General features: G+C 39.1%; 1 protein-coding gene across 9 annotated transcripts; it reads right to left on the reverse strand.

Moving 5' to 3' along the window:
* Window positions 1-1750: 1750 nt before the first annotated feature.
* ARPP19 (cAMP regulated phosphoprotein 19) lies at window positions 1751-24594 on the reverse strand. 9 transcript variants are annotated; one of them, XM_004056207.4, is made up of 6 exons: window positions 23891-24553; window positions 23686-23791; window positions 23397-23451; window positions 18734-18790; window positions 11638-11760; window positions 1751-6616 (listed from the first exon to the last, which is right to left on the reverse strand). In XM_004056207.4, the coding sequence occupies exons 3-6, from the start codon at window positions 23439-23441 to the stop codon at window positions 6446-6448; spliced, it is 396 nt and encodes a 131-aa protein (XP_004056255.1). In that variant the 5' UTR covers window positions 23442-23451; window positions 23686-23791; window positions 23891-24553; the 3' UTR covers window positions 1751-6445. The 9 variants fall into 9 exon arrangements, with proteins under 9 accessions (XP_004056255.1, XP_055219036.1, XP_018866364.1 ...); XM_055363061.1 differs by having other exon boundaries at window positions 23686-23787; window positions 23891-24156; XM_019010819.4 differs by having other exon boundaries at window positions 23682-23791; window positions 23891-24024.
* Window positions 24595-24930: the final 336 nt, after the last annotated feature.

The raw sequence follows: 24930 nt of genomic DNA on the forward strand, positions 1-24930 counted from the left end.
AGTCTCCAACTATGACTGCATTAGTGTCTCTCTTTAGATCTAATAATACTTGCTTTATTAATTGGTGCTCCAATGTTGAGTATGTTTAGAACTGTTATATCCTGATAAAATTGATCCTTTTATCATTATATAATATGCTTCTCTCCTTACCGTTTTTGACTTAAAATCTGTTTAATCTAAGTATAGCTATTCCTGCATGCTTTGGGTCTCCGTTTGCATGGAAAAATCTTTTCCCATCCCTTTACTTTCAGTCTTATATGTGTTGTTACAAGTGAGATTAGTTCCTTGTAGGCAGCATACAGTTGGGTCATGATTTTGAATCCATTCAGCCACTTTACCTCTTTTAACTGGAAAGCTGTAATCCATTTACAAGATTATTATTGATATGTGAGGGCTTATTTCTGTGATTTTATTATTTCTGGTTGTTTTGTATATCACGAGCTGGTGTTGGCAGTTGCTGCAAGGGGCTGGGTTGGGCCAGTCCCCAGGCCTAGTGGTGGCATGTTAGGTGGGTGCCCACTGTGGTGGTAGCAGCAGGTTCAACAGGACTGACATCAGGCCCCCAGGAGTCCTCAGAAGTCAACAATGGTGGACTCAGCTGGGTATTCCCCAGGGCCCTGGATGGCATGCTTGGACACAGGATGTGGAGCCAGACTGAGTGGACCTGTTCTCAAGCCTTCTAGTGGTGTGTGCAGGTGCTGACTGTGGCAGGCAGGGGAAGGGTGATCCTCAGGCTTATAGCAGGATGCTTGTGGTGGCGGTGGCAGGGCAGTGGCTACACTGCAGCTCTGACACTGTGGAGGGCAAGGTTGTTTTCAGTTGCAGCGGCCACACCCAGGAGGCTGTGAGCCTGTGCTTCACTCGTGCATTGGCCCTGGTTACAGCAGCCTGCAGTCAGGCCACCACAGGTAGGGGAGTTTGTCCTTGGGGCACATGAAAATGCATGGCAGCTTTACTACTGGGGCAGCAAGGTCTTTGCCAACGGCTGAGCACTTCAGCCCTGTAGGAAGCAGCCAGCTGTGATGGTGGCTATTGGTGGTGAACATCAATGAGGTTCTAGAGATGTGGAGATGCAAGGGCTGTAGGGCCTCTGGGCAGGATGCAGTTTGCAGGGCTAAGCTCTCAATATGGTGCCTTGCTGCAACTGCTTAGGGCTTTGGGTGGGGGGGATAGCATAAGCTCTGTCTCTGGAGCAGTATCTTTTGTGGTCTCCAGGCAGCTCCCTATGTTAGTCTTGGGGTCTGCAAGGGTCTAGAGGCTGTCCTGTGGCTGGGATGCAGGAGTCTGTGGTGAGAATGTGGACTTCTGGGAATCACTCATTTAATCTTTCCAGGCCCCCAGAAGATCCTGGCCAAGTAGGCTGCCTTGCTTCCCTCTCCTACCTTAAGTGTTTCCTGTCCTTTTTCTGTTTAATTCCTGAGTTCTCTCTTGAATGATCTAGTTGAGGTGTTATCTCCTCACTATTGTGGCTCTTTGTAGAGAAGCTGAGTACCAGATGTCTCTAGTCAGCCATGTTGAAGCCCCTCCTCTGTAATGTTTCACAAATAAGATGAAAAAGACTCACAATCTGCAAACATTTAATCCTACCTTAAGTACAAAGCCTTCACAAATGCAAAAAAAAAAAAAAAAATCAAAGATTACAAGTCAGTTTCTTTCTGCATACAGTAATAGCTGAAATGTAAAGAGATCAACTTCAGAAAAAATACACTGAAAAACATACCACTTTAATAAGACAAAACTGCAAATTAAATCAATAGAAATTAGGTAGATCCATTTATTTTTTAAATACAAGTATAATTTTGGAAGGGGTATTTGACAAATTCAGCATTAACTGCCAACTCTATAGACATGTTTTAACAAAAAGCAAAACAAAACAAAACAAAAACAAAACAAGGCATTTACTCTTGGCCCTTTCAGTACAGGCGAAGTGTTCTATTGCATCACAAGTGCTAGTGATGCAGTAACAGATCCAAGGGCATAATATTAAATATGTTTTTTTCCAACTGCGATTTAGTTGAAAAATAACATAATACAAACATATATTAATGGCTATCAAGACCACCAGTGATCTGCAGAATACCTAGAGGCCTACCTAATTAGGTTGAAACTTAGTAAAACCGCATTAAAGTCAGTGTTTTTATTCTTAGATTAACAATGACAGAGTGAGATATCTTTGATTCCAATTTTATAAGGTGTGGTGGGGAATTGAGAAGAGACAGATATTGGGGAAGACTGGCAGTGTGTGCTGTGTTAAGAGTTGGGAATGTGGCTCAAATTAGTCAATATTGATTAGGATATTTAGAAAATTTTAAATGTGTCCTAAATTGTGGCATATTGAAAACGATATGAAGGAACGATTCATTAGCCCTAAATACAATTTAATGAGTGCCATTGATGGGCTTAAGAAATAAGCAGGGATGGGGGATAGAGAGGCAAAATGAGGTGAAAGAGAAAATGGAAAGTGGAAAATATGCTTGAACATTGGAGTATGTGAAAAGGCCACCAAAGAAACTGCTTTAGTTATCACTCAGAAGTGCTCTTCCCATTGGCTACCTGCTTCTGATCACCCAAACACCAATTTTAGAGCACAGGAGCAGTAATCCCCTTTATCTGCAATTTCACTTTCTGTAGTTTGTTACCTGAGGCAACCTTGGTCCAAAAATATTATGTGGAAAATTCCAGAAATAAACAATTCATGTTTTAAATCATAAGCCGGCCGGGCATGGTGGCGCATGCCTATAATGCCAGCACTTTGGGAGGCCGAGGCGAGTGGATCACCTGAGGTCAGGAGTTCGAGACCAGCCTGGCCAACATGGTGAAACCCCGTCTCTACTAAAAGTACAAAAATTGGCTGGGCATGGTGGCGGACGCCTGTAATCCCAGCTACCTGGGAGGCTGAGGCAGGAGAACTGCTTGAACCCAGGAGGCAGAGGTTGCAGTGAGCCAAGATCGCACCACTGCACTCCAGCCTGGGCAAGAGTGAGACTCCATCTCAAAAAAAAAAAAAAGAATAAAATAAAATAAATCACAAGCCATCCTGAGTGATGAAATCTCATGATCTCCTGCTCTGTCCTGCCTGGGATGTGAATCACCCCTTGGTCCTGCTTATCCACACTGTATACTACCTGCCCCTTAGTCGCTTAGTAGCCGCCTTGGTTGTCAGACTGAAAAAGCATAGTTGATAAAGGGTTCAGTACTATCTGAGGTTTCAGGCATCCACTAGGGGTCTTGGAATGTATCTCTTGCAGATAAGGTGAGACTACTGTATTCCATTTCAGCTTCCATAAAACTTTACTAATTTGGATTAAGAACACAAGCCTGATTTAGTAAAAAGTATCCATAAATATTCAGAGGTATAGTTTTGTTTCATCAAGTAAAAAGAGCAACTAATTCCAACTGTTGAAGTAGTTAACAAGTAAAGGCTTCACCAGGCTTTCCTTGATGAATAGTTAAGACATATTTTTAGGTCATCAGCACAAGATTATTGAATAACTTGTATGCTACAAACATGCCGCTTCCACTCATCGAAACAAGCCAATAATCCTTACTATTCCAACTTGCTGAGAACCATGTCAGATGCTGCGTTCAAGAATGAAATGTTCCTCAAAACTGTTCTATCAAATGTAGTAGCTATTGGACATAAAACAAGTAATTTATTTCAGACTTTAGTTCTCATGAAGTATTTATCAACAACTTCAATTTATTCCAACATTAATTTATGATAGGACAGTTATTAAAATTAACCATTTCTGAGACTGTAACTTTGAAATTGTAAGAAATGGACAATTAAGCTCACTAGTCAAAATCTTGATTCAAGTGATGATCCAATAGCTTACAAATGTCTTCAATAAACTGAGCTTTGAGGCAGAAAAAAAAAAAAAACCAAAAATCTAAAACCTCTCTATCCCAAGCACCAATAATGGAGGCTAAGCAATTATACCTACAAATCCTTAACGACAGGTCTCTCCTAATGAAAAATCCTGAGATTTAAGCACTGTGACTTACAGAAGGCAGGTTGGCTTAATGAGGAAATTTACTTTTAATAAAAAGACAATCAGCAATATTTTGTTTTGGGCACTTAGCATTTCACAGATCCTCAATACGTTTTGAGGTAGGTCAAATATTGTGTATTTTACAAACAAAACTCAAGCAGTTGTTTTATTACTTGTCCCAAACCACAGGAGCAGTTCTATCGTGGTCAGGAATAACATGGTCTCTCTGATCTTTCAGATTAATCTTTCATGTGTGAATTTAATGGTAATTACTTGCAAATACTCATAAAAAAACCAAAAGACTAGATATAGAAATTCTACTCTGGGATATTTTAAACTTCTTAAATTGATTCTATAATGAGTATATACTTGCTCTCATTACAAATATATATATATAACTGATCTTTACATTACAAATGACCACAGCAGTGACTGTGTTGCTTTTCTGCCTTTTGGGGTGAGTAGATCAGGAAGATAATCAGCAAGCTTTCCTCAGAGCACTAGGCAGCCTTTAACTTAAGGTGCTATGTTCGAGGCACCATTGACTATGACTTGGGGTCATAGGAGAGCAGGTATACTGATGGAACCAGGATTCAGAAAAGATGCCTGGATCCAAAAACGGGAGGCTCTCTGCAAGTCAAAGATGAAGAGAAAAATAGTAACATCTCAAGCTACTGATCCTGAGTATCTTGCTACAGCATTACAACTACTTGTGAGAGGAGCTCCTACAAGAGCAGTAAACTTGTCCCAGTAAAGTCTGTTAAGTTCTAACTAGATAAGCCACAAGTAAAACTAAATTGGTATTTTATTAAAGTGACATCTACAGAAGCAAACATCTAAACATTTTTAATAGGAGTTTTACCTGTCATGTAAATTACTCTCATTGTCACAAGCCTAATTCAATTAGCTTGTCATAATTCCTAAAATAATTTACCAAAATTCAGCTCATCTTGACACAGGTTCTTGAGCCAGTATTCCGAACCGTTTCATTATAAAGTTCCTTTTATTTAAACAATTGTAGAATATTAGTAATAATAAAGGATCAAGAATAGTTAACTTGAGCCTAGGAGTAAGGTTGCAGTGAGCTGTGATTGCACTACTGCACTAGAGCTCAGGTGACATAGCAAGGCCCTATCCTAAAAAAAAAAAAGAGAGAGGTTAACAACTGAGAAATCAGAAGGAAAACGCTATTATTGTGTTATATAAAAGAGTAAGGATATAGACACCTATGCTTCCATATACAACAAACAGCTCAATACCATTTGAGTCAAAGAACAAAGGGGAAAAAAAAGCAGGTGGCAGAGGGCATGGAATGCAGAGTATTGAAGCCTTTTATTCTAGGGTCTCCAAAACTGAGTGTGGAAGTAAAAAGTTTCTACATTTAAAAAGTTTATATAAATTACATGAATTGCAACTTTCATAAAAATCAAAATGAAAGGTTCTGCATAGGACAAAAGATATGCCTAAGCAACATATCATATTTGCACAAGGCCACTGAATGTCATGGATATTAATAACAAATGAAAAGCTTAAGTCTATGGCAGATTGAACTAAGATTTCAGTTTGGTATTCTATAAGCCCGAGATTGTAAACTACTCTTATTATACAAAAGCTATAATGATTTACAGAGTTTTGTGTAGGAACTCTTGTGCTTCTGGTTGGCACATTATCTACTTTTTAAGTATGTGAAATTAATACAGACATTTGTGAGAGGTTGTGCAAAACTACTGTATTTACAAAAATGGCACAAAAGTGAATTCAACAGTCAATGCACATGCATACTTCATTCACATCTTCAACAACAAAAGGTATTCTAACTCTACAGAACTGAATATTAGCTTCAACGGCAGCTGTTAAGCACTAGAGTCACATAAGTTACACCAGAATGGGCAAATATTGCCCAAGTAAAATTCTACTGTTAAAGCTGAAACAGGTTTAAGGCCATTCAAGTTCAAGCAGAGATACAAATCTTTCAGAGCCCCATCTAGTTGTGTTTGAAATATGTGACCTTTCTTCTAACTTGTGGTCTTAAACTTCTGTTTTACAAAATCCAAAAGGTAAATACAGAAGAAATCAATACAATAGAGATTATATTAAATAAGAGTAACATACAAAGCTATAATTAAGATGAAGTAATGAAAGCCAAAACATTAAAATTTTAAAACTTGCTTGTTACTTGTTAGAACCAGTACTACACTAGGAGTTAGGTAATATATACAATTATTTTCAAGTAGTTTACTTATGTTGCTCTAACATGTCCTCTTCACCAGTGCACTGTTAAACTAATCAAAAACTCTACACATGTATATTCCACAATAGCAGCACACACTACTGCTACCTGCAAAGCTGTCAGTCTCAAATGACTAGTGAATGAAAGGAAATAAAAAGTAGATAAGTAACATATTAAGGAGAAATAATGAGATTTAGCAGATTCATGCAGTTCAGCCTCTTAATCAGCCAGCCAGCTTGCTAGCAACAAGGGATGGTTTCCGTTGAGGAAGGTCCTGCGGAGTGGGAATGTGGTCACCAGTGACCTCCGTCTTATCAGGAGCTGCAGTAGGAAGTTGCTTGTTCTTCATTTTTGCTTTAGCCATGTTGTAATCCCCAGAATCAAAATATTTTTGCTATAAGTAAAAACAAAAAAAATTCAGATTAGAGCTTAGCAATTACTGATTTAAGATGTCAATGCAACCCCATACTGTCCGTATAAGGTTGGTCTAAAAAAATTTAAACAGGAATATTAATTAGATGAAATAGTCTCTGTACTGAGTTCCAGCATAAGTCAACAGTCGAGAAGCCCCCCTTCAGACTGGGCACAGTGGCTCACTCTTGAAATCCCAACACTTTGGGAGGCCAAGGCAGGCGAAACACTTAAGGTCAGGAGTTCCAGGCCAGCCTGGCCAATATGGCAAAACCCTGTCTCTAAACAAAAAAAAAAACAAAAACCAAAAAACAAAAAACAAAAATTAGCTGGGTGTGGTGGTGCACATCTGTAACTCCAGCTACTCCAGAGGTTGAAGCTTAAGAGTCATGTGAACCTGGGAGGTGGAGGCTGCAGTAAGCCAAGATTGCCCCACCGCACTCCAGCCTGGGCAACAGAGTGAGACTGTCTCAAAAAAAAAAAAAAAAAAAAAAAAAGAACCTGCCTTCAGGCTTTCTTGAACCATTCTGGTTCTAATAAAGAACCATCAAGACTAATATAATATTAAGCTATTTGGGAAGTCCCAGACGCAGTGAAATAAAACCTTTCATTTACTAATGGAACCACCAGGTGAAACACTTGCTTAAATTATTTTATAAATAAAACACATAATTTGGCTGGGCATGGTGGCTCATGCCTGTAATCCCAGCACTTTGGGAGGCCGAGTTGGGTGGATCACTTGAGGTCAGAGGCCAGGAGTTTGAAACCACAACGGCCAATATGGTGAAACCCCGTCTCTACTAAAAATACAAAAATTAGTTGGTTGTGGTGGCAGGTGTCTGTAATCCCAGCTACCCTGGAGGCTGAGACATGAGAATCACTTGAACCCGGGGTGTGGTGGTTGCAGAGAGCTGAGATTGTGCCACTGCACTCCAGCCTGGGTGACAGAGCAAGACTCTGTCTCAAAAACAAAAAAACCAACCCCCCCCCATAATTATAGTTATTAAAACTATTATTTATAGTTCCTGGTATTCTGTTATTTAGAACAAGTGTTTCTGCAAGAATTTAAATCATACTTACTTGAACTAGAGCAGTTTACCAAAAATTAAGGTAAAAATATAAATATTAGAGTAATGAAAGAAATAAACTCACTAGAAATTACTTAAAATGCATATCCCTACTCCACACCTCCTCCATTTTTCACAGAGAGACATGAAGTATGACTACTGCTTTTTTTTTAGCTGCCCTTTACCACTAACATGCAAATTGTGATGAGATCTAAACATCAACCTTAATATAACTAACCTACTTGACTTCCAGAGTGAAAACATAAATTTGCCTGGGTTCTAACTTACACCTATCATGCTGAGCCCATCTTTACTGAGTGCCTGCTATATGTGAGGCACTATGTGAGAGCTGGAGTCAGATACAAAGATGGGACAATAGTCAAGTAAACCAACAATTACAATACTGCCTTAAGCACACACAGTGCTATATGGTGTTCAAAGAAGGGGACTCTAATCTCAGTCTTGGGTTGGCAAAAGAAATAATCCAGGTATGAAACAAGGGCTTCGACAAAGGGTGAAGGGGAAGAAAACAGATAATATTTATGGAATCTTACGCTAATATCTTCAGGGATACTTCATGTGATAAAACAAAATAGCTAGGAACTCACAGCTTAGTATAAGACTATTGAGTGGCCTGAGGAAAAAGTCTCATTGGCTGCTTTCCTCTTTTTGATAAGCTTATCCACTTTTTGATAAGCCAGACCTGGTCTATGGCCCAAAGGCCTAAAGACAGAAACTGCTTTAATGTATTACTATATATGTACCATACAGAACAGTAACAAGGAACCCTGGAACAGGCCCATCTAAAGCTTTCTGCAGCTTCACTTCTGTATGTTTTAAAATGAGCAGACAGAAAAACCTCAGAATTGTGATGCACTGTATTATATTAAAAAGCTATTTCTGAATTTTGTAGCCTCTAGAGGAGAACAAAGCAGCCTGCCAAACTTCTTATTTTGTCAGAAGCACATACTGAGAAATTTAACACACATGTAAATTTTAGGCAGATTTTCCCCCAATGTAATAAATGCAGTTTCTAATGTAAGTAATTTTATAGTAAGCAAAAGTTCATCACAAGGGGGTCCCAATTAACTGTAGATTAGGCTACTCTGCTTGGGGGAAAGGAATTAAATTTAGTGTGACTAGAGATAAAACTAAAATCAATGCCTGACAATTAGAATTGCCCTAAAAAGGAAAAGGTTACTGCAAAAGGCAGAGATTCAGCAAAGACAATAAAACAACAAAGATGTCAGAGAAAGAAGCTAATGCTTTAAGATAGAGAAGTGAACTAAATTAATGTTTAGCAAATTGGGATCCACAGATAACAATGATGATGATATGCCTTTAACAATCTCTAAATTTCATGAGTTTGTAATGAAAATATTTAAAAATTAATTATGGTCTAGATGACAATCTTATAAAAGCCTCCTCTCACCCAAATTTATGGGCCATACTTACATCAGCATTTACAACTACACTGACACTAAGTGATCACCTAAAGTGGTAATGTTCAACTTTAAAGCCATGTTTCTTACAACTGGATTCTCTGTTTTCTTGGGACTTCACAACCCCTACAAATATGAAAAAACAAAACAAAACAAAAAGCAAAAAGAAATAAAAAATGTAAAAACAGGCCACACAGCTTCTTGATATCCCTCCCAGCTCTGATAATCTATGTAGTCATGTGTACATGGTCATATTGTTAAAAGTCTAATAATAACATTAACCTCATAATAACATTAATGGGTACAACACAAGAAGAGACCTATTATAATAATCACAATATCTAATCAAACCTTCTCAAATTAAGAAGCTACTTAAAGATGCTAAGGTAATTTGTCAAGTTTGCTAACTAGTGATAGAGGAAAATTAAAACGCAGAACCTGTGATCCAGAGTTTTAAAAAAAATCAAAACTTCATATAAGATAACTTATTCACTGACATTCTGTTATAATACAGAATCATTAAAGAGCTCACTTCTCAAATTCTATCTACTTATTTCTTGATTCAGTGGCATTTTCTTCATTCTCAACTATTTATATCTACAACACCAACTCCAAGATACAATGTATATGAAATCTGACTTGAAGATACTTAAAAATAAATAGTTCAAGCTAGAGAAAAATTACAGTGACAACTGGCCCAATATTGGAAGAAAGCCTATTAGCCAAGGTTATGCTGGAGATTAGCAAAGAAAACATTTCCTAAACAATAATCAAATCAAAATAATTTAATAGCCAAAGATTAATTTATCTCATAACTAAAAACACAGTTGTCATTCTACTTCTTCTATTTATCCCCATATTATGATCTTTATGTTCTAAAATAACCACATAATACTATTTTATTGACTTACTTCAATTTATTTAATCATTTCTCTGCTGTTGAATAGTGGTGCTGCTACTAATTATAGTTATTAGCTATAAGGAGGACCTTCCAACTTGGAAGACTTTTTCCTTGTACTGAATTATACCCTTAGATTAATTAATAAGAGATTATTGATTTGAAGAACATTTTTATAAACCTTAATCCATACCCTGTTCCGAAATGAGTAATAATTTTTAATGTTTAAACACAACAAAGAGCATATTAGTTTCATTCACTTCAACCTTAGCAATACGTATTATTTTAAACATTTTTGCAATTTAGTTATATAAATACTATGATGTAATTTGCATTTCATTGATGTCTATAATATATAAACATTTTTCTGTTTATTATATTTCCTGTTAAAATCCTTTATCCAGGAGCACCTTAAGTGTTTTTCTTGTACACTTAAAAGTTTCCTTTCATATATTTAAAAGTTTCTGTATGTATTTTAGACATTAACATTTTTGTAGTAACTTCCCTACTTGATTATATATTTCACGGTACGGGAGTTTTACATCTTCATAAATTTGGTGTCATTATTCCATCATCCTACTATTTCAAAGCTGTGAATATTATTCTTTCATGTAAGATTAAAAATACCATTCTATTTTTTGCCACTTTAAAACAATCCATATGTACCTAGAGCTAATACACACACAGACATGTGTTTTAAGCAAGGAGCCGATATCAGTATATGAATGTATTTAAGGAGAAACATGATTTAGCATCTCATTCAACAATTCTCTTCCATAAGTAATATTTCATCCTTCCCTGTATAGTAAATAATTTGAATATGCTTAAGCTGAAGATGGAACTCTCTAATTTTTTACGGCAAAGGAAGGGGTCACAGGACAATACTTAGGGAACAAACAGGCCAGCATTATCTCAATCTCATTATTGAGAAATAATGGTATCTACCTCACAAAACATGGCAAGAATTTGAAAATAATATCTTCAGTAATTTGAACTATGAAAATGAAAATGTTTAAATTGTATGAGAGTAAATCTGACTGTGAAACATATTACATAAAGGAGACAGCTGTGCATTTATTAAGTGATCATTTCATCCAAATAAGTATTTTAAGCTTTCGAATGTTGTGTGGGAATCACCTGCAAAAAATATGGAAGTTTCAAAATATGGGCAGAAGGATAAACACCAGCTTCTGGCTAGTGGCTGCTTTTGGAGAGATAAGGGAAAGGGCTCATATTTACATATAGGGTGGGTTTCAACAGTATCTACAACATTTTCTTTCTTAAGAAAGATAAAACTGAAACCAACATGGCAAAATATAAACATTAAATCTGGGAAGGGGTATATGGGTTCTGTTATATCTGCACTATTTCTACATGCTTTAAATAGTTTATTATTAAAAATGCTGAAGAGTTGTAGATTCTCACAATGCTTATTTATAAACTACAAAATATTGGAAAAACCCATTACAGATACATATACACATATGTACATACCGGATAAAGTACAACGCTATACACACAGATATTCGTTTCACAATCTGTCAGCATACTGAGTTTGTAGGGCTTAAGTATTTGGAAATTACCCATGAGAACTTACCCCTTTCTGCAACCGTTTCCTTAAGAAATCTGAACCTCCAGGCTTTTGTCCCAGATGAGGATATCTTGCTTTTAATTTTGCTTCTTCTGCTTTCTCTGGACTAGTCACTTTATCTTCCATTTCCTAAAATAATTTCAAATAAATTACTTCTCTATTACAACTCAGTTATTTAAAATAATTCACCTTTAAAAATCTGGATTCTGAATTCTAGTTGTTAAATGCCAAGTACCACAGCATCTGACTAAGAAATCAAACCCAGAAGCCTTTAAAACATCTCTATCTTGTTTTTCAAAAGATCCATGTGATAGCTCTATTATAGCTGTGATGCATGTGTAACACCCCACACACTGGATAAAAATATCAAGATAGCTCAGCTCTGAAGTCTTGCTTGCCATTACTTTTCCAGTCATGTATAATACATTTATAGTTAGTCACCTTCTATGGAACTCTTCAGTTCTTTGCCTATATTTAGAGAATCATCCTAACACTGTTAAAATATACAGGATTTTTTCTATTTATCTAAAATTATGTATGATTTGAAGTTACTTAGATTCTTTACTAGAAATTAACAGCAGCCTACTTATCAGTACATTTTTCTTGAATACAGATGATCCTGATATCTGTTTTTTTATAATAAATTTTTAATATTTTTATTATTTTAAATAATAGAGATGGCGTCTTGCTATATTGCCTAGGCTGGTCTTGAACTCCTGGGCTCAAACAATCCTGCCTCGACCTCCCAAAATCATAGGATTACAGGCATGACCCACCATGCCTGGCCCATCCTGATATTTTTAAAGAAGAGAAACATCATTTTTGTCAATCCTCACATCTATGTATTTCATTGCCTAACTCTCCCCCATGTTTAAAATGACAAACTCTGTTCATGTCAAACATCCTATTCTTTAATATATCAAAAACCTGTTTCCTGACAGAACTATCAATTCTTCCATCTATTCACTTTGAACAACAGTCTTGATTTAGTCTGCTTTCTTTCAAAGCGCTATATTTAATAGGGAAGGAGTGTTTATTACTTCATGGCAAGTACTGCAGAAGAATGAAACAAGAAAAACAGGCTGGGCACGGTGACTCACTCCTGTAATCCCAACACTTTGGGAGCTCTGGGCGGATCGCTTGAAGCCAGTAGTTCGAGACCAGCCTGGGCAATATGGACAAAACCCAGCCTTTGTAAAAAAAGTTTAAAAATTAGCCGGGCATGATGGTACATGTCTGTGGTTCCAGCTACTCAAAAGGCTGAGGCAAAATGACTGCTTAAGCACGGAAGGTTGAGGCTGCAGTGAGTCATGATCACACCACTGCACTCCAGCCTGGGTGCATACCCAGGTCTAGCGAGAACTTGTCTCAAAACAAAACAGAAAAAAAAAAAAAAAAAGAAAGAAAGAAAAAGAGAAAGAGAAAAAGCTGTCCTGAGATAGATAAACCGGGCAGCTGGCAAGGCACATTTTCTAAGTAATGGACTCATTTCTGCACATTAAATCAGCAAAATCACATACCTCTGCCTATCTTGAGCCTTCCAGGTTACTTAGGAATAGTCAAAGCAGGAATGGTAAATCCATAAATGTCAAACCTATGTTCTTATATAGCAAGCAAACCATTTATCTATCTAAGCACTGAAAGAAAAAAAAACTTCATAAAATTTTGGCATATATTTCACTCAAAATTATATTCATACATTAAAAAAAAAAAAAGATGACGATCCTGTTTCCCTTTCCTTTGTACCCACAGGGGGGAAAAATTACAGGTCAAGCTATATTGCCCAAACTGGTCTTGAACTCCTGGCCTCAAAGCTATCCTCTCACCTCAGCCTCCCAATGTGCTAGGATTATAGGCATGCACCACCACGTCCAGATCTCATACATGTTTTATAATCAGCTTCATTCACTTTATATATTATCAGTATTTCATCCTGAACTGCTTCTTCATTTGTTGTTAGATCTTCTCATTTTCAGTCTCGGAGAATTTTGAGAAAAAAGCTGCTTCTGTCAAATACTGTTTTCTGTGGAGCCTCTTTTTATGTTGCAGATTCATCCATTTATGTTATCTCTTTACAGTGGCCACATCATTCACTCACTTGACATGCACGACATTCAATTATGTGCACTTAGCCAGAAATAGAGAATTTAAATAGTGGTGAGTCTACCAGTCATTCCATTCAAGAAGGGTATGCTCCAGAGAGCTAAGTGTGAGGTATGTGATGCAAACTTGCCATTCCCACGTTAGTCTCTCGTTGGGTATCTTGCAGAGCATAAGTACACCAACATGCTGTTTATCACTGCAGTGTTTAAAATCTCAGCCCGTACAACACAAGCCTATTACCTTAACTAGCACTCAACTTAAGAATCACCCTAGCCATCTAGCCATCTGTTCAAACACTGGACATAAAAGTGACTACCTGCTCTACTGAGAATTGATGGGGCAGTCTCCAATATGATTATGCCTTCTCTAGAATTTTGTCAAGGGTGATTTTAGCTATATGTGATTTTTTTCCCTTACTAACATTAGAACCTAACCCCATCTAAGATATGACTACACCATATTCATCACCAAAGCCAGAGAAATAAACATAAATGTAAGATTACCAAGTTTAATGTAGGAAGGCAGGCTGAGTCACTGCACAGCTTCTATGTGGCTCAGCCCTCACTGCAGATATCTACTGCAGCCCAAGGGTGTTCTCAGTGCTGCAGTTTAGAAGTGGATGTGGGAGGAGAGGCCTACTCTTGGGTTTCCCTGCACAGCTGGCTTCAAATAATATTGGCTGAAAAGGATCCCAAGCTAATTGTCACCCTTTAGTCCCTGCACCTTCAAATTAAGGATGTTACTGGAGTCCTACATTTCCAATAAAAATTCAGCTTTCTTGAGCCTAGGAAGTGAGAGCTCTCCACTTCTTCCTTTGATTTGAAATAGTTCTCCAATTCTAATAGTTCCCTGAATTCCTGAAAAATTTTTAAAGGAAAATTGTATGTAGGTAGCAACTTACTCTAGTTTCCAGTGTTTCTGCAGGTTTCCTCCATTTGATATATAAAGGAAAATACCTTGTACACAATCCTGGCATTCCCTTATTTTCTTTTTCTTTTTTTTTTTGCCATGTTGGCCAGGCTGTTCTCGAACTCCTGACCCCAGGTCATCTGCCCGCCTCGGCCTCCCAAAGTGCTGGATCACAGGCATGAGCCACTGGGCCCAGCCGCATTCCCTTGTTTTCTTAATAAGGAATACATTGATATATCATATTAAGCATGCTTAATTAAATTAAAAAATGTTTTGGGCAAAACAGCATCTATGAGCTGCAAATGTCATTTATATTTAGAATGAATTTATAACATGTCTTAGAAAAAAACAAGCCAATTCTTGAACTTTCTTGCCAAATACATAGCACAACTGAAAGCCCCTGCTAGCTGCAACTTCCTAACTGGATTCAGAATTTCAGTCGGATTTAACAACGGGGGGAAAAGATGACCTAATCTAGATTTTTAAATGTGGTAAACACCATTAAGACTTCCACGATACTTTTCATGAATCCTACAGAAACATTCTACAGAGGTAGGCAGTTCTAGGACCTTAATGATAAGTTAGTTCAAGTGCTTGGACATGCATTAATGTTCTGACAGTTACTGAGTTCTTTTTAGGTTCTGTCAACGGCATCTATGCCAGATTAAAAGGCATGAAAGAATCCATTCTGCTCCTGGTGATGCCACCACCAACAGCAGACAGCAGTCGCCCCTATGAGCTCCTACAGAGGGACATATAGCAGATAAACAGGGGCTCTAGCAGCAGCTACACGACAAGGGAAGCAGACGATGGTGGACTCTGAACAGTACTCATCCTTGCAGGGTCAAAGGTTTTCTGTAATCCTTACCTCTGGAAACACCATCTTCCTCCCTTTTGTTCCTCTACTCCTTCTAATAATTTGTAACCTCATTCCCTAAAAATCATATTCCTTCCTTTTTAAAAACATGCAAAGTGGTTTCTGCTCCTGTCTCCCAACAGGACACTGATAAAAGCAGGTAAAATAAGCGATTTATCCACAGTCATGTTCAAAAATGCAAAATAGAAAACAATTTGATGTGACTCCATGTTTCTGGACCTCAAGGGAATTCCTAAACATTTACTTAAGCTAGAATGAAAACAAAGGGGAGATAAGCCAATAGTTATTTGTTTATTTTTTCCAAAAAGAATCACAGAAAGATTAAATCATAAACTAATCAAACTTTGGGTTAAATAGGTTAGGATGTAAGGGATAAAGGACAGGAATGACTATTACTAAACAAAGAAAATTGGTATATACATAAACATATACTGATAACAAGTCAATATTGTAATTTTAATATCTTTATCATGTGGAGTTAAAAAAGAAAAGAATACTATATAACAGTACCATATTTTTAGTTTAAGTGTTCTATGGTCATGTATAATTTAGAAAAGGGTTTATAATCTTAATTTTTACATCTTGTTTAGTTAAGAATGCATGAAAAATTTCAAGGGGAACCAATTAAATAGCAGAAATAAAAAGGAGTGTTGGGGAGAGCAAGAAAGGAAGAAAAATAAAAAAATTTTAAATACCAAAAAGAAACCAAAGATAAGGAGAAACAAATCCCAATATGTTAATAACCACAATAACCATACTGAAGCAACAGACTGTCCATTTAAATCCAGTGGCTGGATTAAGGAAAAAAAAAAACCTAGCCACTTGTGGAGTACACATTTAAAAAAATCTAAAAACAAGGACATAGGTTGAAAGTAAAAAGACTGAGGGTGGGTGGTGGTGGTAACATACCAGGCAAAAAATCCTTACCAAAACAGAGCTACTGCAGTGCACCTACTTTTTTTTTTTTATATTAAGATACATGGTCTTCCTATGTTGCCCAGGCTGGTCTAGAACTCCTGGCCTCAAGCAATCCTCCTGCCTTGGCCTCCCAAAGTGCTGGGACTGCAGGCGTGAGCCACTGTGCTGGACTGTGCCACTAATAAAATGGCATGAAAATATACAAAGCAAAAATTGACAGAACTATAGGCAGCAACTGACAAGTCCACTACTATGGAATTCAACACACCTTCCTCAATTATTGATAGCTATAAAAGATAAAGTAGTTAAGACACTTGATTCCCACATCTAACAATTAGGGAATGCATAGTCTTCCACAAGCACAAATGGAAAAACTGACTAATACTAGGCCATAAAGCAAATCTTAACTATTTTCTTCCAGACCACCATCTATGACTGCAATTCATTGAAGTCAGTAACAAGAAAAAAATTATAAATCTCTAATATTTAGAAATTAAAAACATACTTCTAAATAATTCCTGGTTAAAAAAGAAAGCACGAGTATTTAAAAAAAATAGGAGTTCTAGACCTACCTGGGCAACACAGTAAGACCTTGGCCTTTACAAAAAAAATTTAAAAATTAGGTAGGTGTCGTGGTAGATGCTTATATGCCTATAGTCCTGGCTGCTTGGGAGGCTGAGGTGGGAGGGTCACTTAAGCCTACCCTGGGAGACAGAGTGAGATCCTGTTTCTTTAAAAACAAACAAACAAAACCCTACACATACCAAAACTTGTCAGATATTGCAAGTATCTCTCAAGGGCTTATATCAGAGAAGAAAGCTAAATCTCAATGAGCGATGCATCCAATTTAAGAAGTTAGACAAAGAAAGGAGCCCAAAGAAAATGGAGAAATAAAAAGCAGAAATTAATGAAAAAGATACAATAGAAAGGGCCAACAAAGGGGGTGCAGATGGCAAGCTTAAGAAGTTTTTTTTTTTTTTTTTTTTTTTTTTGAGACAGAGTCTCACTCTGTCGCCCAGGCTGGAGTGTGGTGGCACGATCTCGGCTCACTGCAACCTCCACCCCTCCCCACGCTGGGTTCAAGTGATTCTCCTGCCTCAGCCTCCCGAGTAGCTGGGATTACAGGTGCCCATCACCGCACCTGGCTAATTTTTGTATTTTTAGTACAGACGGGGTTTCACCATCTTGCCCACGCTGGTCTTGAACTCCTGACCTCGTGATCCATCTGCCTCTGCCTCCCAAAGTGCTGGGATTACAGGTGTGAGCCACCGTGAAGAAGTATTTTTTATGATTCAAATGTGGTTTTGAAGTTTCATTCTCCAAGAAGCCTTTGTGTTACACAGCAATTTTACTACATTTTAAAAATAGATGCTGTAATGTAAATGGATTTACTTAGGTAAGTAGCTTCTAAATTGATAACAGGGTCCGCAGAAGGCAGAATTCTGAACTTTTGGCTATTGGCTACAAGTTGGGAAAGGAACCCCAGGATATGGTAACACAGATACATGTTTACACACAGATACATGTATACGATGTATGTATCCAAAAAACAAACAAAAATCTGAAGAACAGTATTTTTAATAATAGTTATTGTCTCGGCATGTGCATTTTTTTGAATTGTACCACTGAAATACATCAGAAATCCTTTCTGTGAATAGGTGGGGTATAAGTTATAAATATATACACGTAAAAAGGACACTCAAAATAACTAAGGATTATTTTGTAGTCTATTATACACTGAGCACAATTATGTCTCAATGACTGATACCACTTTTCAGCCTTCGGCAGAGGAGGGTTATACAGCAACATCAGCAATAAAAATCTGACCACTCTAAGCAAATTCTCCTCTATCTGCTCAGCAACATGTTCACTGATGCACTGATTGACGAATAACTAGAAAGGATTAATGAAAGCCAACAAATCCTTTGGGATACTGCCAGGAAGGTACCAATACTGTATCAAGCTCTATGGAAAATTACTGTTGTCATTCTATTAAGTCTTTGTTTGCCTAGTGCCTAGCATTTAATGAATGTTCAATAAAAGTTCATTCATCTGAATGAAAAAATACAATGTACTTGTTTCCATAAAGCTATAAAGCTAAGAAACTTTCTCCACACTTGAGGATTTCACCATCAGCTCATCTTTAATATTTTATGTTATAGTAAACACAGCTTCAGGATTAGAAGTTAAGCATTCATGTCTTGCACAAACAAAAGAAGCAACCCTAACAAACTGTTGTATCGCAAACTGCTTAGACGGCTAAGAGAAACATTTAAAAACTTTTCTGAGGTTTACCTCTAGGCTGTTAGGAATCGATGGTTGCAGAGACCAAGGGAGCATGTTGTGTTCACTCTGAATAGAAATAGAAAACATGGATGAGGCGGTGGCTCACACCTGCAGTCCCAGCTACTCGGAGGCTGAGGTGGGAGGCTAGGTGAGCCCAGGAGTTCAAGGCTGCAATATGCTATCATTGTGCCATTGCACCCCAGCCTGGGCAACAGAGTAAGACCCTGTCTCAAACATAACAAAAACATTCTTCAGCCTTTAGGTAACCAAAAGTAGTGTCAAAAGAGCTCCTGAAAATACCAATATGAACTCCTATTTTTAAAATACTGGAAGCATGGGAAAACAATTTATATCTCTTTATGGTTGATATATTAAAATAATGTAGATAAAGGTTCTTTTCCTCTTCTACCACTCATAAAGGCACCAACCTGTATCTTTTACCTGACAAATAATTTCATTGACAGCTTTCTTGTAGGTATCCTTTCCAAGACATATTAGTTTGGTGAGTCTTATAACCTCTAGAAAACTTGCTATTGAGATCTTAAAAAAAAAAAATTAAGGCCACAACACAAACAAAAAAATATATACACACATCACTGTAGTTTCGTTCAAGAGTTCTTAAGTGGGTCTAAGCTAAGGTTTTCATCTTACCATGGTCTATTCTTCTCTGTGGTACTAGCATTGTCATTTGTTTTGAAATAGTACTTTGGCAAAGGTTTTAACAGAAAAGTTCTGAGGAATATCCATTCAACCATTTTGTAAATAATATCAAGCACAATGTTGAGTGCTGTGAGAGAACAGATATATAAACCAGGGTCCCTGAGCACAAGCTGCTCACAGTGCAATTAAAATTACCATTTTTTTTTTTTTTTTGAGACAGGGTCTCCCTCAGTCACCCAGTGGCGCCATCAAAGCTCACTGTTGTGCCATCAAAGCTCCCTGTGGTTTTGACCTCCTGGAGGTCAAGTGATCCTCCCCTTAGCCTCTGGAGTAGGTGGGACTACAGGTGTAGATTTATTATTTTAGAGACGGGGTTTTGCTATGTTGCCCAGGCCGGTCTCAAACTCCTGGCCTCAAGCGATCTTCCCACCTTGGCCTCCCAAAGTGCTGGGATTACAGGCAAGAGCCACGCTGCAGGGCCAGATTTATCTGTTTTAAGTTTCCACTTGCCTCTTCTCCCCTCCAGGACTAGTACACATGCCTTAGCTTACTGTCGATAGATTCATGAGATCTGTGCTCAAAACTTTTAAATGTTTTGTTTTCACTTCAGTGGTTATCTCAAAGGCAAATATAAGCATATTCTGGGGAATCTGAATCACCACGTTGCATCTAAGTAGTGCTATGTGGGTTCTGCATCTGAGCTTTCTTTGACAAAGACTCAGCAGGTTACTCCAACTGTCCAAGAAAATGAGAAAAGAATGGAACTGAACTTAAAATGTGATTGTATCTATGACTCTGGAAACTTAGTGACCTCATAGTTTACTCTTAAAAGGGGAACTGAGCCACCACATGGCCTAGGGGAGTGTTTACTTGACAAACTCAAAAACTCCCTCAACTTTTAACAATTGCTGCCATATTCCAAATACACTGGAATTTTAGTTTCAGCAAAATACCAAGCACACAATCAAAAATTTAGACTGGCTTTGTTGTATTTAATGTTTTAGTTTAAATTTTTTTTTTTTTTTGAGATGCAGTCTCACTCTGTTGCCCAGGCTAGAGTGCAGTGGCACGATCTCGGCTAACTGCAACCTCCGCCTCCCAGGTTCAAGCAGTTCTCCTGCCTCAGCCTCCTGAGTAGCTGGAACTACAGGTGCGTGCCACCACACCCGGATAATTTTTGTATTTTTTAGTAGAGACGGGGTTTCCCCATATTGGCCAGGCTGGTATCGAACTCCTGACCTCGTGATCCGCCAGCCTCGGCCTCCCAAAGCGCTGGGATTACAGGTGTGAGCCACCGTGCCCGGCCAAATTTTATTTTATTTATTTATTTTCTGACACAGAATCTTGTTCTGTTGCCCAGGCTGGAGTACAGTGGTATGATCTCAGCTCACTGCAACCTCTGCCTCCTGGGTTCAAGCAATTCTTATGCCTCAGTCTCCCGAGTAGCTGGGATTATAGGTGTGGGCCACCATGCCTGGCTAGTTTTTGTACTTTTAGTAAAGACAGGGTTTCACCGTGTTGGCCAGGCTGGTCTTCAACTCCTGGCCTCAAGTGATCCACTCGCCATGACCTCCCAAAGTGCTGGGATTACAGCTGTGAGCCACAGCACAGGCCTTTAAAATTTTTTAAAAATATTTTAAAAGTAGCTCACTGTAGCCTCGAACTCCTGGTCTCAAGTGATCCTCCCACCTCAGCCTCCCAAGCAGCTGGGACTACAGGCCTACAGACATGCCACCACACCTGGCTAATTTTTATTTTATTTTATTTTTTTTTGTAGAGACAGAATCTTACTATGTTGACCAGGCTGGTCTCAAACTCCTGGCCTCAAGCAATCCTCCTGCCTCAGCCTCCCAAAGTGCCAGAATTATAGGCAAGAGCCACCACACCTGGCTGTTTTAGTCTTAGAGTGGTATACAAGTTAAGAGATAAGAGTTTATACTTATTTTTTAAGTTTGTACATATTTAATTGTATCCTAATACAAGACAGGAATCTATCTGGTTTTCTTCTCTTACCAAGGGTGCACACACCACTCAAGATAGAGAAAGTGACTTAGCTTTTACTCCATGCAAGGCCCAGCTACCTACCTTAATTCTTTAGCGGCAACAGGCAACCTACCAGTAAACTATAAAGGTATTTTTAGCTGAATACTTTGGCTTTAAGTGGAAGGTCAATTGGGTACACAGACAATAACTTAATTTTTTAGGTCATCGAACTGATCTTCCAAATAGAAGAAACAGGTGATTTGGCCCACAGGAACACAGAAGTGACTGTGCACATTTTCTTCATGGTTAGGGACACCATCCACGCCACAGGCACTTAGCATTTACAGCCAATCCTCAATTTAAGAAGGAACATTATATTCCTAACACACTTTGGTTGATTTTAATGACAGCAGCTAAAACCAAAACACCTTAAATGTTTAATGTAGACAATCAATAAGAGAAAACGTTCAAGCTACCCTTAATATTGTTAAAAGATACATTAGGCTTTTCCAAGTAAAAGTATTTACACTCTAGAAATCAATACTGCATACTTTGGCAACATACTAACAGAACTTATCAAACAAAATTACATAGCACACTACTGTGCACCAGAAGTTAATGCTAAGTTTGATGTCAGTGTTTAAGGCAAAACACCACAGATAGGAACTTGTTATTTTTGGGGGCTCCTAAATTTCAAGCAATAATGAACACAATACGCATTTTACAATAAGCAGGTGATACTTAATAATACTGTTAAGATTGCAATCTTTAATATTTGTATTTTTGCCCCCCAAATCCATTTTTTTGGTAATGTGTAAATATATCTATTTTCACGGGATATTCTCAAATAATGTGGTAACTTGGACTTTTATCTATGCTATATGTTATTTTCTTGTTTTTCAATTACTTTAACATCCTAACAGAAGCACCCAACTCAAGAAAAGTTAACACGGTTTTAAGAACATATGGAATGGGCTTAGAACACTAACCCAATTCCCAACTTAATTAGGACATAAGTGCAACATTAAGCAGAAACCCGCACGAAGGTCAAGCAGTAGACCAAAATCGTATTTAACGGCAACACAACCTGATTTGTAAGAAAAATTGTTGATAAACAATTTAGGAGACAAGATACCTCGGCCCTTTCTCACTTCTCGGCCAGTCACACCTGCCTAGGAGGGCAGGGCGGTGGAAATAATTACAGTGGGAGAGACAAACACCAGCCTAGATAAATACAAAGGCCTGATATTCATAATTTGAACCACAGTGACACTCCTGGCCTATTCCCCTACATCAGGAAGACACAAGGGCGTTTACAAAATATTCCTGTTTCCAATAAAACCCTGATTAATTTCGTGAGTAAAATTTTAAAATTCCACCCTTTCGATTTTTAGTCAAGTACCATATTTGAGTCCCATCGACTGAAACCTTTTTGAGCACAGACTGCGCTGCACACTACACCTGACTCACCTCCTCTAGGCGTCACCCCGCCGTGGGAGGCAAGCACCAGTATTCGGCCTTTACAGGTGAAGACACTGAAGGCCGGACTTTACTCACTGACCATGGTTACAAGGGTTGGCCCCGAAATGCCAATCCTGGCCCACATCGCGGCCCGCACACGAGGCACTGCCTTTGGAATGAACCGCACGCTTACAATACAAGTAGTTGGAGAGTTCTTCAAAGGAAAAAATAAAACTTCCTAATCAAATTGAGGCTTACAGAAAAACTTAGGCTCTACGCCCAAAGACTGCGTCCTGGGCTCTCGCGTAAATGTAAGTGACTGAGGAACACCGCGACCCACGGAGGTGTTACAAAAGGCACCATTCGGAGTAAACGCGGGGCACGTTGGAACTCCCAATTCGTCGGCGCACCAGCCAGCGACGGCGGGAAGCCAAAGGTGGGGCGCAGGAGCCTCGGCCTCATGCGCCTCGGCCCCGCATCTCGGGCGCGCCCCTCCGCCTGGCGGGAGCAGGCCGCCCGCCAGACCCGGCCTTGGGCAGGGCCCAGGGCTCACGCCCCGCGCGCTCACCTTCTGCTCCTCCGCGGAGGCTGCCTCGGGGACTTCCGCAGACATAGTGCTCCCTCTGCAGACGACACGCCAGGAAAAGATGCAATTAGCGGGTGGCCGAGGCCACCCGGCCGCCGCCGCCGTAGGCCCGCCCGCCGCCCGTCCCAGCTCTCCCAGGGCCCGCCAGGCCGCCTCCGCCCGCGAAAATGGCCACCGCCTTATGACGACACGGAGCCGCGAAACGCTCCGCTGGCCAAGGCCCTCGCACGCCGGAGCCCGCCTGCCCCTCCCGCTCCGCGCCCCTACCTACTTGACCCCGCTTCTCCCGCTCGCTGTCGTCCAAACACTTCCTTTTTTCCTTCAAAGGTCGCCGCTCCCGCCTCACCTCACATCCGTTTGTGGCTGCCGAATGCTTCCTGGGAATTGTAGTTTCTAAGTGGAACCGCCTCTCCCCCCGTTTCCTGTCCACTCTGGCCCCTTCGTTCTAGGAGCTTTATTTTACTCTTTCCACTTACCCATCCTCGCCTAGTTCGGTTCTCCTCGCTCTCCGCTCTGTAGCCACACAGGCTGTCTTTTGCGTACGCCAAAAGTCTTGCTCCACTGTGCCACGCCTTCACATCTCCAGTCCTACGTCTCTGCCTCAGAACCTTTCCTTCCTATACCTCTACACTAGGCCAGAGCCACCTCTTAAAGGCTGTCACAGCCCTGTACAGTTCCTCAACAACATGAACTGTATCATTAGACAATTGTCGTGACTTTAGGTCACCTTTCCTTCTCAGCCGCACCAGGGTAGGGATCTCGTCTGTAATTACTTATATTTTACTCTGAGGGTCCAGCACTTCTTAGATATCTAACGAAGGAATTCAGATTCATTTGTCCACTCCCAGGGGGTCCACTCCCACAAGCTTACCGAAACTGTTAGTATTGAGCTCGCCCAATGACCCTTTTATTTGCCAAGTCCTGCGGCTTCTTACTGAATCCTCATTCTACTTGATATCTGAATAGTTACTCACAATGTTTGTTGGTTCCAACAAAGTGTCCCTCAGAAACTTGGGAATAAGATTGCCCTCTAAGAGTTAAACTAGTAAAAAGCCACGGAAAATGAATGCATTTCTGGGGGCAGGGGAGCAATGGAAAGACCCTAAATGCCTGCATAAGGAATTTGGAAACCATCGAAACTCAACCAGGATGTAGAATCTCAGACAGGAAGAATTGCACTGGAATTGCAACTAGAAAAAAGAGTTAATATTGCACTCCTTTTGGAGAAACGAAGGAAGGCGTTTGTCAGCCAAGGAAGTATTGAAAATAAAAGGGTTCAACAGGCCAACTGTTTGACAAAGATACCCCTTAAGAATGTCTCATGCTGGGCTAGCTGAGAAACTGTAAGATCCACGACATATTTGTTCTCCTTCTATACTCACAAAGTAACATACTGAAAATTTGCCTTTCCCTTAAGCAGAACTGCAGAGAGAAAGAAGAGTGCAGTAGTTAGGCCACTGAAGCATTTAACAGTTGTATTTTTATTAATAAATTGACTGACGTTCTAGTGTATGTC

This window comes from Gorilla gorilla, chromosome 16, assembly GCF_029281585.2.
Source record: "Gorilla gorilla gorilla isolate KB3781 chromosome 16, NHGRI_mGorGor1-v2.1_pri, whole genome shotgun sequence".
Taxonomy (NCBI): domain Eukaryota; kingdom Metazoa; phylum Chordata; class Mammalia; order Primates; family Hominidae; genus Gorilla; species Gorilla gorilla.

Excerpts from the sequence above, each read along its gene's own strand:
- ARPP19 (XM_004056207.4), bottom strand. The coding sequence starts at position 23,441 with ATGTCTGCGGAAGTCCCCGAGGCAGCCTCCGCGGAGGAGCAGAAG. Across the intron at positions 18,791-23,396 it reads CCTCCGCGGAGGAGCAGAAG|AGTGAACACAACATGCTCCC; the intron begins GTGAGCGCGCGG and ends ATTTCTATTCAG. Across the intron at positions 11,761-18,733 it reads CGATTCCTAACAGCCTAGAG|GAAATGGAAGATAAAGTGAC; the intron begins GTAAACCTCAGA and ends AAATTATTTTAG.